We start from the raw sequence: 13,097 nt of genomic DNA, 5'->3' as shown, positions 1-13,097 counted from the left end.
GACATCCACTTGAAGTTTTCACCACTTACATAGCAAGTTGCACAATATTCACTAAAATAATGGGGCGGGGGGTTTAGGTCACACCTGGCAGTTCTCGGGTTATTCCTGGCTCTGTGCTAAAAACAAATCACCACTGGCAGGTTTGGAGGGCCATATGGGATGCCGGGGATCAAGCATGGGTCAACCATGTGCAAGGCAAAAGCCCTACCTGCTAAGCTATTGCTCAGGCCTCTTCACTAATTTTTACTATGTTAAGATCTGGAAAAGGGGCCCGGAGAGATAGCACAGCGGTGTTTGCCTTGCAAGCAGCCGATCCAGGACCAAAGGTGGTTGGTTCGAATCCCGGTGTCCCATATGGTCCCCCGTGCCTGCCAGGAGCTATTTCTGAGCAGACAGCCAGGAATAACCCCTGAGCACCGCCGGGTGTGACCCCAAAAAAAAAAAAAAAAAAAGATCTGGAAAAGGTGGGCAGGAGAGCCAGCACAGCGGTAGGGCGTTTGTCTTGCACACAGCCAATCCAGGACAGACCTGAGTTTGATTTCTGTATCCCATGTGGTCCCCCAAGCCAGGAGCGATTTCTGAACACTGAGCCAGGAGTAATCCCTGAGTTCCACTGGGTGAGGCCCCCCACAAAAAAAAATCTGGAAAGGGTTAAGAAATTACCTGTTGAGGCTAGAGCAATAATATAGAGGGCAGGGCATTTGTCTCGAACATGGCCAACCAGGGTTGGTTCCCTGGCATCCCATGTGGTTCCCTGTGCACCTCCAGGAGTAACTCCTGAGTACAGGGCCAGGAGTAAAACCTGAGCATTGCTAGGTGTTGACCAAAATAAACAAAGGCAAAGTTACCTCCTGGGGCTTGAAAGACCTGGGTTTGATCCTCAGCATCCCATATGGTCCCCTGAGCACTGCTGAGTGCGCCCCCCCCCCCGAAAAAAGTCATGTATTGGTTTCTAAATGCTTTTTTGTGGTACAGCACTTCAGACTGCCCAAGAATCATTCCTAGGGGATATTCCGTGATAGGGAGCCTATGGGGTGCGAGGAACTGGACACATCAACCCCAGCAAGGCAGGCATCCTACCGCTGTACATCCCCTCTGCCCCCTCCAAACATCGAGTTTGGAACTCCAAACTAAAGGGAAAGGATTTATAAAGGCTCCTCCCTCCACCGCCCCCCCCCCACTACCCTTCCATCTTCCCTAAAACCGAGGAGCCCGATCTGAAAAACACAATCCTACTCCCCTCTAGAGGCTGTCAAGGTTAAATTCCAAACACTACTGTGGATGAAGCACTAAGTTGACTTGCTGCTAGGAAGCCAAAAAAAAAAAGATGCACAAACAAGGAGCAGAGTCAGTACAGCGGGGAGGGCCTTTGCCTTTGCACGCTGCTGACTGGTGACGGATCATGGTTCTATCCCCATCCCATCCCATATGGTTCCCCCCAACACACACCCCGAGCCTGCCAGGGATGATTTCTGAGCTCAGAGCCAGTAGTAACGCCTGACAGCTGCCCGGTGTGACCCAACCCCTCAAAAAATAAAATTACAAAATTACAAAAAACTTAACTGGTTTATTAACCAGGATTCAAAGGGCTCAGGGTCAGAGTCAGCATCTGTGCCAGGGTCAGTGTCATGGTCAATGTCAGTTTTATTTTGTTTTGTTTTGTTTTTTTGGGGGGTCACACTTGGCAGCGTTCAGGTGTCACTCCTGGCTCTACGCTCAGAAATCGCCCCTGACAGGCTCAGGGGACCATATGGGAAGCCGGGATTCGAACCACTGTCCTTCTGCATGCAAGGCAAACGCTTTACCGCCACGCTATCTCTCCAGTCCCCATTGTCAATGTCAGTTTCAGTGTCATTGTCAGTTTCATTGTCAGTCAGTGTCAGTGTCACTGTTTCATCGTCAGTTTCAACCAGAGCTGCCGAGCCCTTCAGGACCTTGGCCAGCACCGGGCAAGGGACGAGCGCCCAGGGACGGGCCCGCCCACCGCCGCGAAGTGGGCGGAGCCTTGCGGAAGAGGGCGTGGCCTAGGACGGAAGTCCTCGCTCCGGGCCCGCGGGAAGGAGCCGGCTCGCTCCGTAGTGCGGCGCCTTCTTCCGCCCCGAGAGCCAGGGCTGGCTCCGCCCACCGCCGAGAGGAAGAGGCGTGTCCTAAGCCGGAAAGGGCGTGGCCAGGCGCGGTAGTCCTCGCGCGGGGCCGGGGAAAGGGCGCGCGCCCAGGTGAGTTGCAAGCAGTTGGCACGCACCCGGGGCTACACCTTGCAGCACCGCGCGCAGGTGGCAGCTGCAGGCTCAGCGAGTGACAGTCGTCCCTGCTTCCCCGAGTGCGGGAAGGATTGCGGGCTGCTGGGGGGACTGACCCGAGCAAAGGAACCATTTATCTGTGCACCTCTGGGAAATGGACCCCGGGGTGACCCGCCCACCCACAGTCTCCCCCCATTCCCACTTGGTGACGGGGAGCCCCGCTGCTAAGGTTGTTCGGACGTAGTAGCCAAAAGCGGGTGCAGGAGGCTGCGCTGCAGTCTGCATGGCATATGGGTTAATCCACATCCCCGGTGTAGACCGCCATCCACTACTACTGGAGGGTTTGGGGGGGTCCCTGTGAAGAGCAACGGGGGTGACCCCCTCTCCTCTTGGCTTGGCAGGAAGCATGGCGCTCTGGCGGGCCTACCAGAGGGCCCTGACTGCTCACCCGTGGAAAGTGCAGCTGCTGACAGCCGGTGAGTGACTTGAGTGATGCAGATTGCAGAGGCCCGCAGGGGTTCATAGGGTACCCTGCCTCCCCTCTTTCAGCTTTTGTGGACTCTTTTTATTTTTTCATCTCAAGCTGGATCCAGTCTGTAAGGAGCATGGTCTCCAAGTTCTGTATTGGTGGCCCCGAGATAGCCACAATTCGGGATTAACTCACTTGACCAGGAGGTTACTTGGCTTGGAAAAAAACAACCAACATATCCTCGTGTGCTAAGCACTCACCACATAGCCTCCCTCAAGTTTGAGAGCACATGAACACGCCCAGCTCTAATAGCTACAATCAGGATTCCTTTCTCAGTTCAATTTTCTTTTGGAATAACCTAGGGGAGGCATACTTGTTGGTGCAGAGATATTATTTCTGGCTCAGTGCTCAGGAGTGACTTGACAGTGCTCAAGAGACCATCTGTAGTGCCAGGGATCAAAGTGTCTTACCTCCTATATTATCAGCCTGTCTTCCTTAGGCTTTAAAATTGTGGAAGAAGGGGCCGGAGAGATAGCATGGAGGTAAAGTGTTTGCCTTGCATGCAGAAGGTCAGTGGTTCGAATCCTGGCATCCCATATGGTCCCCTGAGCATGACTGGGTGTGACCCAAAAACCAAACCAAAAAAAAAAAATTGTAGGAGAAAGCTTACTATGCCAGGAATGATGATGTGCATATGTACTAAAACAATATGTCTGCAGCCAGGGAGGTAGCTCAAAGGGCTGGAGCACATTCATGCAGGAAGCCCAGTCCAATTCACCAACGCCTCAGTTCTCTGAGCACCCCCAGCACCAGCAGGGGTAGCCCCAAAACAAAAACAAAATTGTACTCCTGTATTGGGACTCAGCTTTAAGTGCTACTCCCTAAATCATACACCCCAAGAGAGAACCCTTTCCTCTCACTCTTCTGCTTTTCTTATAGTCTTGGGAGCTAAGTTTATCTCCCTCAAACAATACACAAACCAACCAAGCATCAAGAGGGGCCGGAGAGATAGTACACTTGCCTTGAACACGGCTGACCCAGATTTGATTGGCATCTCATGTGGTCAGTCCCCAAAGCCCACCAGGAGTAATTCCTAAGTAAGCCCTGAGCACTAAAAACAAAACAAAACAAAACACCACAACAAACCAAGGATCAAAAATATCTTACTCCACTTATGCTGTTGGAGTAGCAGCCTCATCTTCACTGGCAGATTTGCTTCTCCTCTTACTAGGGATGGACTGCAAGAGAGAAGCCAGTTTCTAGAGGAAGGATTAGATTAGAAGATGGCGAAATTCTTGGGCCCTTGCCTTAGGATGTTTGGGGAAGGGACCCAATAATAAGGAGGACCAGGGCTTCCAAGAGAAAAATTCTTGAAAGTTTTGCCAGAAAATTGGGGCAGCATGAGGAAGCAATTTCTTTTTTTCTTTCTTTTTTTTTTTTTTGTTTTTTTGTTTTTGGTTTTTGGGTCATACCTAGCGGTGCTCAGGGGTTACTCCTGGCTGTCTGCTCTGAAATAGCTCCTGGCAGGCACGGGGGACCATATGGGACGCCAGGATTCGAACCAAGCACCTTTGGTCCTGGATCGGCTGCTTGCAAGGCAAACACCTCTGTGCTATCTCTCCGGCCCGAAACCACCTATTTTTTTTTTCTTTTTTGGTTTTTGGGCCACACCCGGCGTTGCTCAGGGGTTACTCCTGGCTGTCTGCTCAGAAATAGCTCCTGGCAGGCACGGGGGACCATATGGGATACCGGGATTCGAACCAACCACCTTTGGTCCTGGATCGGCTGCTTGCAAGGCAAACGCCGCTGTGCTATCTCTCTGGGCCCACAATTTCTAGAATCACCCTACCTCCGCACTCGAAACTTCTCAATAGCTGGGCAGGGAACAACCTCTCCCTATTTTCCTCTCTGAGCCCCGCCACCCATGTCCTGTCCTCAGAGTGTCCATCAGGCTGCATGACTCACCTGGCTGTGCGTGTGGTGACTCATGTGGGTTTGTGTGGCTGTGATGGGAACTGACACTCCGGGCCCTCTGCCCGGTCTCACATCCCTTGGGGCTCGTGCCGGAAGGAAGGTCCCCTTTGTGCTCTCTGGAACGGGGAAGGGAGGGGAGCCCTTGTGTTTTCCTGATCCAAGACAGTGGCTGCTGGGCAGGGATAAGGCACAGCTTGGCTGGGCCTTGGTGTGGGTCTGGCTGTGTTAGGTGCTGGAGCTGATGTCTCAAGCCAGCTGGAAGCACCCCTCAGTTGCCTTCTTCTCAAGCCTTCTTGAGGATTCTAATCAAACTGCAGATTAAGAGAGCAGTGGAGGGCTGGAGAGATCGCACAGTGGTAGGGCGTTTGCCTTGAACGCAGCCAATCCAGGATGGATAGTGGTTCGAATCCCAGCATCCCATATGGTCCCCTGTGCCTGCCAAGAGCAATGTCTGAGCGCTGCCAGGTGTGACCCAAACTCCCCCCCCCCAAAAAAAGAGAGAGAGCGAGAGAGCAGTGGAGTTAGCTCTTCAACCCCATACAGTCATTCCCATGATCCCCCAGAGCGCCCATCATACTGTGCATTAGAAAAGGGATTTCTTTTCTTTGCTCTTGGTGGTGTGGCTCAGGGCTAAGTCCTGGCTCTGTGCTTATATCTCTCTCCCTCCCTCCCTCCCTCCCTCCCTCCCTCCCTCCCTCCCTCCCTCCCTCCTTCCTTCCTTCCTTCCTTCCTTCCTTCCTTCCTTCCTTCCTTCCTTCCTTCCTTCCTTCCTTCCTTCCTTCTTTCCTTCCTTCCTTCCTTCCTTCCCTCCCGCCATCTCTCCCTCCCTCCCTTAGAATGGACTGAGAAGCTCTTTGGCTTTATTAGTGAACTGGTTTCTGGAAAAACAGAGAAACCTTTGCCCACAAGCTCTGCGAGGCTTCTGCTGTGGACATCACAGCAGAGAGAGAAGTGGTCTAAGTCCAAGGCCAGGGTCTTAGTGGTACAGTCTGACTGCACAAGTGGCAAGAATCTATCCAAAATGCTTCCCGGGCAGTGTCTGAGGCACCCAGTATTGGCTAAGCCAGAGCTAGGAACGGGCAGCTAGGGCAGCAGCCTGCTCCATGTCCAGTGGAGGCTGAGTCAGCTGCTCCACCCTTCCATGAGGCCTTTCCCTTCCATCAGCCTAGCTTGAGCCTCAACTCCAGCCTTGACTCCAGGCCCCCCTGGGCCTGCTGTGGGAGCAGCTAACTGGAGGCTTGGGGTTTTCTGAATTCAGAATTCGAATTCTTTTGGCCGCCTGTGCTCAGGCCTGACTCCTGAGTGTGCTCAAAGATCAAAGGGTCTGGGGAACCTGATGGGATACCTGCTGGGGACCAAACCCAGGTCTGCCATGTGCAAGGCAAATCCTGCTATACTGTCTCCCCAGCTAGTCCCTGGAGTGGGAATGAGGCCAGAAACTGCACTGACCATCCAGCCCAGCCCTGGACACTCAGAGGAGGACTCTGGGGTCTTGCCAGTGGCAGATAGAACTGGCACTCAAGCCAGGGGCACTTCCTGGGCACTGACTTGCCCTCAGGACTCCAGAGGCTCTGTGTGCTGGTCTGAATGTGGGTGACGGACAAGCTCCTGACATCTCGCTGGGTGTGTGGTCAGTGGTGAGTTGGGTGGGGCCAAGCCACCCATCTGGGCTGGTGGCAAGGCATTTCAGGCAATGCCAGCCCCAGCCCCTCACCCAGGCAGCTGTGGAGTTGTTAGAAACTTGCAGGCCCTGAGCCAGTTTCTTTAGCTGCCTACCCAGGACCCACTCCCATCCTTAAGGTCTGGCTCCTGCTCCAGGCCGCCCTTTTGGCACACAGCCTGCTCATTTTCTACCAGTACTTTCTTTTTATGGAGGCTTGGGTCATTCCCAGCGGTACTCTTCCTTCTGGCTCTGCTCTTAGAAATCACTCCTGGCAGGCTAGGGGGACCATATGGGTTGCCGGGAATCAGATTCAGGTCAATCCCAGGTCAGCCGCATGCAAGGCAAACACCCTACCCGTTGTTACCAGCACCTTCTTTTCTTGCAGCTAAGGCCACACACAAGAGCCAAGAGAGGAGGAACAGGATAGGGGAGCCAGGAAATGAACCTCCCCTGTCAAGCCGAGGAAAAGGGCTTGGAAGTTGGGGCTTTTCCACTCGGGTGGGAGTTGGGGGGGGGTGTCCCCAGCTAGAGCCGTCCTCTGAGGCTTCCCTTCCTCCCCCGCTGGATTTGGTGGTGAGTGACGGCATGAGAACTGGCACCGACCCAGGGCCGTGATGTCACATCCGAACCAACGTCTGCCTGCTGGGCTCTTGCCCGGCCTGGCATGGGCCACCCCTGACTCACAGCCCCTCACCCTGCTCCCCTGGAGCAGAGGCCTCTGCAGGTCCCAGGAAGGAGTTGCAGTACCCAGAGCTCTGGGGGTTCTGACCTGCTTCTTAGAGCTCAGACCAGGATTCAGAGCAGAACATGGGCCTTACTTACCTTGCTTGGGTTCAGGTCCTAGCAGAGAGGAATATCCCAACCTCTGCTGGGTACCCCAACCCCCCTCTGTACCAGCTGCTAAAACCTCAAAAGCCACCCTTTCCCTTCCCCTGTGGCCTTCTGGTCACACTCCCCCTTATGCCTCAACACAGCAGCTCTGGCCTAAGAGTAGAGGTGGGAACCTGGGGAACCCTAAGTGGCTAAGTAAGAGAAGGTGAAGTCATCTGGGGCTGATGGGGTGGGACCAGCAGCTTTTGGTTCCAAGGGGCTTTTCAAGTTAGACTCGAATCTCTCCTGCCTCTTCCCAGGCAGCCCTATGATTGGGTTTTGGGGTCCACAGTGCTGGACCAGGAACTGCAGCCCCCCCCCCAGGACCTCAGGGAGGGAAGAACAGGTGCCGTGGAGGGCCACCACCCTGGTCTCCCATTAGCTGGGTCTGGGATGGGGGGGTGGGCAATGTGAGGCGAGCACAGACGTCACAGACGAGAGGCCGCTCCAGGCTGGGCAGCAGCTGGGAGGATGTGTTTGCCCAGGGTAATTGGGGGCACCCGGATAGTGGTGGCCACAGTGATGTGTGGGGACCCTCATTACCCAGTGAGAGGACAGGAGAATGAGGCTCAGAGGGTCAGTGCATCCGCCCTCACCTCGCTATCCAGGGAGCTATTCAAGGCTCAGTTTCCAGAGCTCGAGGGAAGGGGCTGTGGATCTGGGGTGGGAGCGAGGTGGGGGACACGCAGCCTTGCTGACTCATTGGGAGGAGAGGGGGGAAATGGGGCTCCCTGACATGGCTTAGAGGCAACCAATATCTTCCCTAAACAACTGGGCATTGTGTTTTTAGCCAAGACTTATTCTCACTGTTCTCCTCCAATCCCCCCTAAAAATGGAGAGCTGGAACCCTAATGCAGCAGGGAGGGCCCTTACCTTGCATGTGGCTGACCCAGGTTTGATCCCCCGAGTTTACTAGGAGTGAGCCCTGAGTGCATAACCAGGAGTGAGCCCTGAGCATAGCCAGGTGCGGCCTAAAAAAACAAAAACAAAAATTGAGGGTCTGAGAGATAGAACAGCGGTAAGGTGTTTGCCTTAGACGCAGAAGGACGGTGGTTCGAATCCCGGCATCCCATATGGTCCTCCAAGCCTGCCAAGAGCGATTTCTAAGCATAGAGCCAGGAGTAACCCCTGAGCACTGTCGGGTGTGACCCAAAAACCAAAAAAAAAAAAAATTGTTTTTTTGCCAGTGCTCCCGAGTCCCAAGCCCTGGGGACAGACTGACTCGAGACCTCTTCTGGGTTGAGAGATGAAACCAGAGTTTGAGCCCAGGGGACCTGGCCTGTTCCATAGCGATGTCTGTTTGGAGGGGGGCAGGCCTGAGCTTCTTACCTGGCTCTGTCTTTCCTTCCTCCCCTAAGTGTGGCCTTTCCAGTGCCACCCCCTTCTCCCAATCTTTTTGTTTTTGTTTTTGGGCCACACCTGGCGATGCTCAGGGGTTACTCCTGGCTGTCTACTCAGAAATAGCTCCTGGGGCACGGGGGACCTTATGGGACACCGGGATTCGAACCAACCACCTTTGGTCCTGAATCGGCTGCTTGCAAGGCAAACGCCGCTGTGCTATCTCCCCGGGCCCTTTCTCCCAATCTTGCTTCTTCCCCGAGGCTCAACACCCATGTGTGACTGGTCACTCTGGATACCCCTTCCTTGGGATACAAGCTGTCCAGTAGCAGGATAGGACTGGCCAATTGCCCCAGAATCAGACCTCCCACCACCTGCACACTGATCCCAGGAGGGGTCTTAACACATTCCCCCATACTCATTCCTTCCTTCCCTGCAGGATCCCTGATGGGCTTGGGGGATGTGATCTCTCAGCAGCTGGTGGAGCGCCGAGGCCTACGGGAGCACCAGGCGGCTCGAACCCTGACCATGGTTTCTCTGGGCTGTGGCTTTGTTGTAAGTTCTGTCTTTAAGACTGGGGCTGCAGGGCCTCACTTATCCCAGCTAAACTTGCTGCCCATGAGTTGGGGGAGCTTGCAGGGGAAAGTCTGGTGGCCCCCCAAAACAGCTTGACTCTTCCGGGGTTCACTCTCAGGGCCCAGTGATTGGAGGCTGGTATCGAGTTCTGGACCGGCTCGTCCCCGGCACCACCAAGGTGGACGCACTCAAGAAGATGCTGCTGGATCAGGTGAGAAGAAGAAGCCGAGGGGAGCATGGGCTGGGGACACTCTCTTCGACCCTCGCTTTCTTTCCAATCCCCACTTTCCCTCCACAGGGCTGCTTCGCACCTTGCTTCCTGGGTTGTTTCCTGCCCCTGGTTGGGGCGTTCAATGGGCTGTCAGCACAGGCTAACTGGGACAAGCTTCGGAGGGTGAGTGTCATGGGGTCAGCTGGGGGGCTCCAAAAAGAGGAGAGAGTGGGGGGACCTCATGTTGTCTCTCCCCTTGTCTCCTCAGGATTACCCGGACGCCCTCATCACCAACTATTATGTAAGTATCTCTGTGCTGTGAGTCTCCAAAGTGCCAGGGCTGGGATATATATGGGGAGCTCTTGAGCTAACATACACACACACACACACACACACACACACACACACACACACACACACGGACACGGACACGGACACGGACACGGACACGGACACAGACACAGACACAGACACAGACACAGACACAGACACAGACACACCCATGTAGAGCTTTTTCTCACATACACACACACTTTCAGTGTGGAGCTCCCCCACACCTCAGGGTTCAGAAAGTGTTCCCCATCTTTAACTCTGGTCCGCTTGGCAGGGTCAGAGCCGACCAGACAAGGCAGTGAGCCTGGGGGGCCAGTGAGGGGTGCAGCCCCCAACCTTTCTTTGTCTCTTTCTGTCGCAGCTCTGGCCTGCTGTGCAGTTGGCCAACTTCTACCTGGTGCCCCTCCATTACAGGTAGGGCAACCCCTTGCCCCCCAGGGAAGGGCCACAGAATCCACCCTCCCAGTTGAAGACACAGAACACTGTGTCCTGATTGGGACTCCTGAGCACCTTGCCCCACCCCTCTAACCCCATACAGCCCACTGGGCTCTGCCTACTGTTTTCCATCCCTCAGGGGTGCCTGATCGCCACCCACCAAGCTCTGCCAACTGGAATAGTGCTTGGGAGAAGGGCTGGTTCTGACAGGGTCAGAGGGCTGGGTCAGAACTTGGTTGGTAAGTCTACTAGAGTGTTCCTATGCTGAAGTTCTTGTGCTCTGGCTGTCAAAACTGCCACTAAGAATACTGGGGGATGTAAGACAGTGCCAGGTCTGAGCGATAGCTCATGGGGTTCAGTTCATGCCTCACTTGTGTGGGACCCTGAGTTTCATCCCCAGCATCAAGGTCTGTCCCTCAAGTATCACTGAGTTAGTTTTGGTGCCCTGAGGTACCAAAGAATAGGGATAACCTCTACAAAAATAATGGATGGGGTGGGGGGCTAGAACAGTTGTATAGCAAGAAGGGTGTTGTCTTGCATGTGGCCAACCTGGGTTCAGTCCTTGGCACCCCACCTGGTTTCCCAGCCACCATCAGGATTGGTCCCTAAGCACAGAGCCAGGAGTAAGTCCTGGACACAGACTGATGTGGCCCAGAAACCATAAAGGAAATGGTTGGGGGGCCGGAACGGTGGTGCAAGCTGTAAGGCATCTGCCTTGCCCGTGCCAGCCTAGGATGGACCGTGGTTCGATCCACCGGCGTCCATATGGTTCCCCAAGCCAGGAGCGATTTCTGAGCGCATAGCCAGGAATAACCCCTGGGAATGACCCAAAAACAAAACAAAACAAAAAAAAGTAGAAGAAGAAGAAGATATGGTTGGTTTTTGTTTGTTTGTTTTGCTTTGATAGAGGGAAGAGATGGGTGTTAGAAAACAATAATGTGGGGCCGGCGTGGTGGCGCTAGAGGTAAGGTGTCTGCCTTGCCAGCGCTAGCCTAGAATGGACCATGGTTTGATCCCCTGGTGTCCCATATGGTTCCCCAAGCCAGGAGTGACTTCTGAGCGCATAGCCAGGAGTAACCCCTGAGCATCACCGGGGTGTGCCCAAAAATAAAAAAAAAATAAAAGCCAAAAAACCAATAATGTAAATTAGAAAGGACAGGTTCAAGATTGAGACAAATTGCTTGGCTCGAAGGAATGAAGGACAGATTAGGGACCAGATTCTTAGGACCAGAGAGACAGAACAGGGAGATGGTTGTTGCCTTGCATCTAAGCCGGCCCTGGGTTCTATCCCTGGCACTGCATATGGTCCCCAGAGCTCTGCAGGAGTGATTCTACATGTGCCTCCTTCCCATCTTTCCCCACCAACAAAACAAAACAAAACAAACAAACAAACAAAGGAACAGGAACCAAGTCTTTAACCCAAACCACTCTGAAATCAGAGAAAAGAATTTTAAGCCAGAGAGATATATCTTTCCCAATGAGTGCTAGAAGGGGTGTAGGGTTACTGAATTGACTCGGAGCTCCCAGCCCAGGAGACAGGGCTAGGGATAGCAATGGGACTTGAGCTGGCCATCTTGCTGCCTCAGCCACATGTCCTCTCTCGGCGGTGACAGTAAGGGCCCGAACCGGCTTCTCGCAGTGTCCACCCTGGGCTCTGCCTTCCTCTTCCTCACCAGGCCCTTCCTCCACAGGCTGGCTGTTGTGCAGTGTGTGGCTGTGATCTGGAACTCCTACCTGTCCTGGAAGGCTCATCGGCTCTAGGCTGTAGGACTTGCATTGTCCCTAGCACATGGTTGTGGGCGGCCTGGCCCCCGGGGTATGGGCACCCCGGCTGTTCCCCCAGAGTTGACTGGGTGGTGGATCAGCCACTAAGATGTGGGCCCGACACCTGCATACCTGCAGATGCCTAAGAAGGCTCTCACATGCCCACACCCCAACTTTGTTGATATGTGGCTTTCTTCAGTCCTGACACTAACCCAAGTGTGCCCCCCAACCTTTGAGCCTTTGTATGGCGCCACTGTACATGATCCAGCTCCTGTGGAGACTAAGCCTCAGATCCAGAAGATACCGACCAGCACATCAGACTTTCTAAAGAAGCCCAGAGATCATCCAGCCCAGTCTTTTTCAGCCTGTTGTTTGTAGTTTTGGGCCACACTCAGTGATGCTCAGGGTTGACTTCTGGCTCCGTACTCAAGAATCAATCCTGACAGGCTTGGGGACCATATGGGATGTAGAGGATAGAACCCATGTTGGCTGTGTGCAAGACCAGCGCTTCCCCCAGCTCAGTCTTGTGTAGAAGAGGACAAGAAGTGACCTGCCGCATCAGAAATTGGTGCTGAGTGCACACTTGGGCCCACTGCCCACAAACTCCCCCCACCCACCATGTTCACATGAAAAGCCTAATAATATCCAAGCTGGTGGGAGTGGGAGGAGATGGGGGGGGGTCCCACATGTAGGCGAGTCTTCGGGGAATCAGTGCCTTATGAGAGCCTTAAGAGGACTGGACCCAATGCCATTGATTCACTAGAAAGTGGCTCCTCCCCAATTGAATCCCTGGAGATGGTGGTATCCATGACCTTGTACTTGCAGCCTCTGGCTTTTGAGCAATAAATGTTTCTAAACTGCCCGTGATGTGTCTTGGTTATTCCAGTAGCTCACAGGGACTCTAGCTCCTTCCCTGAGGTCAGAGCTGCTCCTCCTGCGGGGTCCGGGACAGAGCCCCTGGAGGGCAGATTCAGACACTCACTCCACCAGTCTGTTGTGAGCCAAGCTCTTTCCCCCTTTAATTTGTGGAGCCTGAATCCAGCCGGGAGCTACCTCTAAGCTACATGTGGCACCAGAGACCCCCTTCTCATGCCCCCAGCCCTAGAAGTGAAGTCCTGGACTAAAATAAGACATGGATGAAACAGAGTTTGGAGATGTTTGGGCAAACACACACAGAGGCAGCACCACAAGCCTTTCACCTTTGGGTACTGAAAAAACTGGGGT

The 13,097-nt window shown here is 54.0% G+C and overlaps 1 protein-coding gene across 1 annotated transcript; it reads left to right on the top strand.

Moving 5' to 3' along the window:
* Window positions 1-2,194: 2,194 nt before the first annotated feature.
* Window positions 2,195-11,898, top strand: MPV17 (mitochondrial inner membrane protein MPV17). Its single transcript, XM_049784221.1, has 7 exons — window positions 2,195-2,216; window positions 2,642-2,716; window positions 8,994-9,109; window positions 9,249-9,341; window positions 9,429-9,524; window positions 10,036-10,088; window positions 11,801-11,898. Exons 2-7 carry the CDS (start codon window positions 2,647-2,649, stop codon window positions 11,868-11,870), a joined length of 498 nt encoding a protein of 165 aa, XP_049640178.1. The 5' UTR covers window positions 2,195-2,216; window positions 2,642-2,646; the 3' UTR covers window positions 11,871-11,898.
* The last annotated feature ends 1,199 nt before the right edge of the window (window positions 11,899-13,097 follow it).

Source organism: Suncus etruscus, chromosome 12 (genome assembly GCF_024139225.1).
Source record: "Suncus etruscus isolate mSunEtr1 chromosome 12, mSunEtr1.pri.cur, whole genome shotgun sequence".
NCBI classification, from domain to species: domain Eukaryota; kingdom Metazoa; phylum Chordata; class Mammalia; order Eulipotyphla; family Soricidae; genus Suncus; species Suncus etruscus.
The sequence above is the reverse complement of the archived record's forward strand: the minus strand, read 5'-3'. Positions and strand labels throughout refer to the sequence as shown.

Excerpts from the sequence above, each read along its gene's own strand:
- MPV17 (XM_049784221.1), top strand. The coding sequence starts at position 2,647 with ATGGCGCTCTGGCGGGCCTACCAGAGGGCCCTGACTGCTCACCCGTGG. Across the intron at positions 9,342-9,428 it reads AGAAGATGCTGCTGGATCAG|GGCTGCTTCGCACCTTGCTT; the intron begins GTGAGAAGAAGA and ends TTCCCTCCACAG. Across the intron at positions 10,089-11,800 it reads CTGGTGCCCCTCCATTACAG|GCTGGCTGTTGTGCAGTGTG; the intron begins GTAGGGCAACCC and ends CTTCCTCCACAG.